Genomic DNA, 342 nt, shown 5'->3' on the forward strand with positions numbered 1-342 from the left:
CCTCCCGCGGCTTCAGGCAGGACGACTTCCGCAGGGTGGCTCAGTACATCCACAAAGGTGAGGCTGGGGGGGCGTGCGGGGCCGAATCTCAGCTCCAGCAGCTGTGGCACGGGGCAGAGGTGCTGCAGCCACGAAGACTCACCGCTGCACCTCCCGTCCCGGCAGGGATCGAGCTGACGCTGCGCGTGCAGAGGGACATGAGCCCCAAGGCCACGCTGAAGGAATTCAAGGAGAAACTGGAGGAGGAGAAATACCGAGGGGAGCTGAAGGCGCTGAAGGAAGAGGTGGAGGCCTTCGCAGCGACCTTCCCGCTCCCGGGGCTGCCTGTCCTGTAACGGCAGG

At 65.5% G+C, this 342-nt stretch overlaps 1 protein-coding gene across 1 annotated transcript in view; it reads left to right on the top strand.

Annotated features, from left to right (window-relative positions):
• The window catches only part of SHMT1 (serine hydroxymethyltransferase 1 (soluble)), a 3,539-nt gene extending 3,204 nt beyond the window's left edge, over nucleotides 1-335 (top strand). The window contains exons 10-11 of the mRNA XM_010179729.1: nucleotides 4-57; nucleotides 166-335. Of these exons, the coding sequence (XP_010178031.1) occupies nucleotides 4-57; nucleotides 166-335 (224 nt within the window). The remainder of the gene's footprint in view (nucleotides 1-3; nucleotides 58-165) is intronic.
• The last annotated feature ends 7 nt before the right edge of the window (nucleotides 336-342 follow it).

Source organism: Mesitornis unicolor, unplaced genomic scaffold (assembly GCF_000695765.1).
Source record: "Mesitornis unicolor isolate BGI_N332 unplaced genomic scaffold, ASM69576v1 scaffold39652, whole genome shotgun sequence".
Classification (NCBI taxonomy): Eukaryota; Metazoa; Chordata; class Aves; order Mesitornithiformes; family Mesitornithidae; genus Mesitornis; species Mesitornis unicolor.